At 44.9% G+C, this 3,149-nt stretch overlaps 1 protein-coding gene across 1 annotated transcript; it reads left to right on the top strand.

Annotated features, from left to right (window-relative positions):
• The first annotated feature begins 1,236 nt into the window (after positions 1-1,236).
• MC4R (melanocortin 4 receptor) lies at positions 1,237-2,241 on the top strand. The gene has a single exon (XM_024580494.2). It carries the CDS (start codon positions 1,237-1,239, stop codon positions 2,233-2,235), a length of 999 nt encoding a protein of 332 aa, XP_024436262.2. The 3' UTR covers positions 2,236-2,241.
• Positions 2,242-3,149: the final 908 nt, after the last annotated feature.

Below are 3,149 nucleotides of genomic sequence, written 5' to 3'. Positions count from 1 at the left end.
GGTTATGAATATACTTAATACCTTCATTCTGACAATGGTATCATGTGTATATGCCTATGTCCAAACTCATTAAAATGTATCCATTAAATATGTGCAATTTTTGTATATCAATTATACCTCAGTAAAGCTTTAAACAGTGAGTGTTGCCTAGTTATACAAACTCGTTCTGAGTTTACAGTAAATATAGCTTACATTAATGCTATATGGTTTTTAATATTGTGAATGAAAATAAGACTTTTCCAGCTCTGCTATAAGAAACTCCGTGCTGGAAAAATATCAAGTATGAGTGCACAAGAAATAAACCCCGTCTTGGACCTTTGTTAAACTGCAGCTGCCTACATAGTTTTTCACCCACAGCATAGTCTCCTGCATTATCAAATACTCTCTCTGGATTTCGGGCATTTTAAACTGAAGCATTACTGCCTGGCTTCTTAATTCAAAGACATTTAGAGAGAAAATAAATTCAATATGCTGGGCAAAAAGCAATACACGCACACACACACACACACACACACACACACATCTCTCTTTTTACACAGGAATAAACCTAGGTGCCTCTAGATGGCTTGTTCTGAAATCAAAGGATGTTCTCTAGGGACCAAGTTGTTTTCCTTGAAAACTTGCAGAGGGAAATTCATCCTCTCGCACCCTGCTGGCTTACCGGTAGCACAGCCTGAGCCTCTGACTCGGTGTTGCCCTGCACTTGTGTCTCTGAACACCGTCAGCGTCTCAGTCTTCCGCGGAGCCTGGATTGGTCAGGAGGAAGCAGAGGAGGAGCCACTCGGAACAATTTTTTCCTCTCCACACACCATAAAATCAGCAGCAGCTACTAACACTCCAGGCAAGGCTTCTGGCGGGAGCCTCTGAGAAGCAGCCGATGTGGGCATGTGCACACAGCTCTGTCTCCCAATGGCACGGCAGCTCCTAGGGAAATTCTTTTCAAAAGACCTGAATGCCTAGGACTAGAGTTAAAGTGCAACTGAAAACAAAAACAGCAAACAACAGACTCTTTTGACTGAGAATAAGCGTTTTGAAGCCAAAGATTTTAAAGGGATGGTGATCACAGCAGTGCCTGAGAGAGACTAAAACTTGCATTTCAAGCTTTGGAGCACGTGACAGCTACTCACAACAGGCATGGCCATCTCAGCCTCGTAAGGGACTAAGAAAGACCTGCAGCAAATCACGCAGGCCACCTGACCCAACAACTCAGAGGGGATTTGGAGCCACTGACCCAGGATGAACTCTACTCATCGCCACGGGAGGTACACTTCTCACCACTTCTGGAACCACAGCACCTACAGACTGCACGGCAATGCCAGTGACTCCCTGGGGAAAGGCGACTCTGCGGAAGGGTGCTACGAGCAACTTTTTGTCTCTCCTGAGGTGTTCGTGATGCTGGGTGTCATCAGCTTGTTGGAGAATGTCCTGGTGATTGTGGCCATCGCCAAGAACAAGAACCTGCACTCTCCCATGTACTTTTTCATCTGCAGCCTGGCTGTGGCTGATATGCTGGTGAGCGTGTCCAACGGGTCGGAAACCATTGTCATCACCCTGCTGAACAGCACAGATACAGACGCCCAGAGCTTCACTGTGAACCTGGACAATGTCATTGACTCCGTGATCTGCAGCTCCTTGCTCGCGTCCATTTGCAGCCTGCTTTCCATCGCGGTAGACAGGTATTTCACTATCTTTTATGCTCTCCAGTACCATAACATCATGACGGTTAAGCGGGTCGGGATCATCCTCGGCTGCATCTGGGCAGCTTGCACCGTGTCGGGCGTGCTGTTCATCATTTACTCCGACAGCAGTGTGGTCATCATTTGCCTCATCAGCATGTTCTTCACCATGCTGGCTCTCATGGCCTCTCTCTACGTGCACATGTTCCTCATGGCCAGACTGCACATTAAGAGGATCGCTGTGCTCCCAGGCACGGGCACCATCCGCCAAGGTGCCAACATGAAGGGGGCCATCACCTTGACCATTCTGATCGGGGTCTTTGTTGTCTGCTGGGCCCCGTTCTTTCTCCACTTGATATTTTACATTTCCTGTCCCCAGAACCCATACTGTGTGTGCTTCATGTCCCACTTTAACCTGTACCTCATCCTGATCATGTGTAATTCCATCATTGACCCCCTGATCTACGCACTCCGGAGCCAGGAGCTCAGGAAAACCTTCAAGGAGATCATCTGTTGCTATCCTCTCGGAGCTCTGTGTGACGTGTCCAGCAGATACTAAGTGGGGACAGAGGAAACACTGGGAACATGTCTGAGAGACTTTGCCCTTCTTAGAGAGCCTGACCAGTGTGCTGCAGCAGCAGCTTCCTTCTGGGAGGGTATAGGGGGAGGATGGCACCTGTATAAGTTCAAGTTTATGATTTCTGCCATGAAAAGAAAACCATGCCCAGTCTCTGTATATTTTTAAAGTCATGCTACTGTTGGGTTGTACAGTGTTTACGTGAAAACACCTTTGGCTGTTCGGTGTTAGTCCATATTATAGGGTGGAAGCACTGTGGATTTGTCGAAAAGAAAAAAGTTCTTATTTAAACAGCTTAACAATGTCTCTTTCTTGTAACACATAAGGATTTGACACTTGGCTTGTTTTAGTAACATGGAAGTGACAGCCTCGTTAAATAAATTCTCATGAATGGTTTCTTATATTACACCATACAATATTGCAATGTAGAGATTTAATTCTCACATTTAAGGGGGAAATATTAAAGAATAGATGCTTACTCATTTTTAAAAATCAGCTGCAAGTTCAAGTAATTTAGTAAAACATGTTCCTTCTCCCTATGCACTAGTAGAAATGATGTTCCTATTGACAAAAAAAAAAAAGCTACTGGAAAAAAAAGTGAAATTATAAGTCAGAAAACTCCATGTTTCACAAAGACAGAGAGATTAATTTTCCCAAGCAAATAGTTTGATATTCCACTCAGGTACTTCAGTTTGGGGTGGGGGTCGGGGAGAAAGCAGCTACAAGGATTACAGTGTTCTGGAAAACCCATGTTAACATGTCAAGCTAAACTTTCTGATACTAACCTTTTTCCAACCATCATTCATCAAAACAGAGAATAAGATCTTTCTGTCCCTTTAACCAGGGACCCAGCATCTTCTGAAATGACCAGAAAGGGAGGTGCTGCCCTGAGATCT

This window comes from Desmodus rotundus, chromosome 10 (assembly GCF_022682495.2).
Source record: "Desmodus rotundus isolate HL8 chromosome 10, HLdesRot8A.1, whole genome shotgun sequence".
NCBI lineage: Eukaryota > Metazoa > Chordata > Mammalia > Chiroptera > Phyllostomidae > Desmodus > Desmodus rotundus.
Note: the sequence above shows the minus strand (reverse complement) of the source record. Positions and strands in the feature narration are given on the sequence as shown.

Bases quoted from the DNA above. Each gene is read 5' to 3' on its own strand.
- MC4R (XM_024580494.2), top strand. From the start codon at position 1,237: ATGAACTCTACTCATCGCCACGGGAGGTACACTTCTCACCACTTCTGG.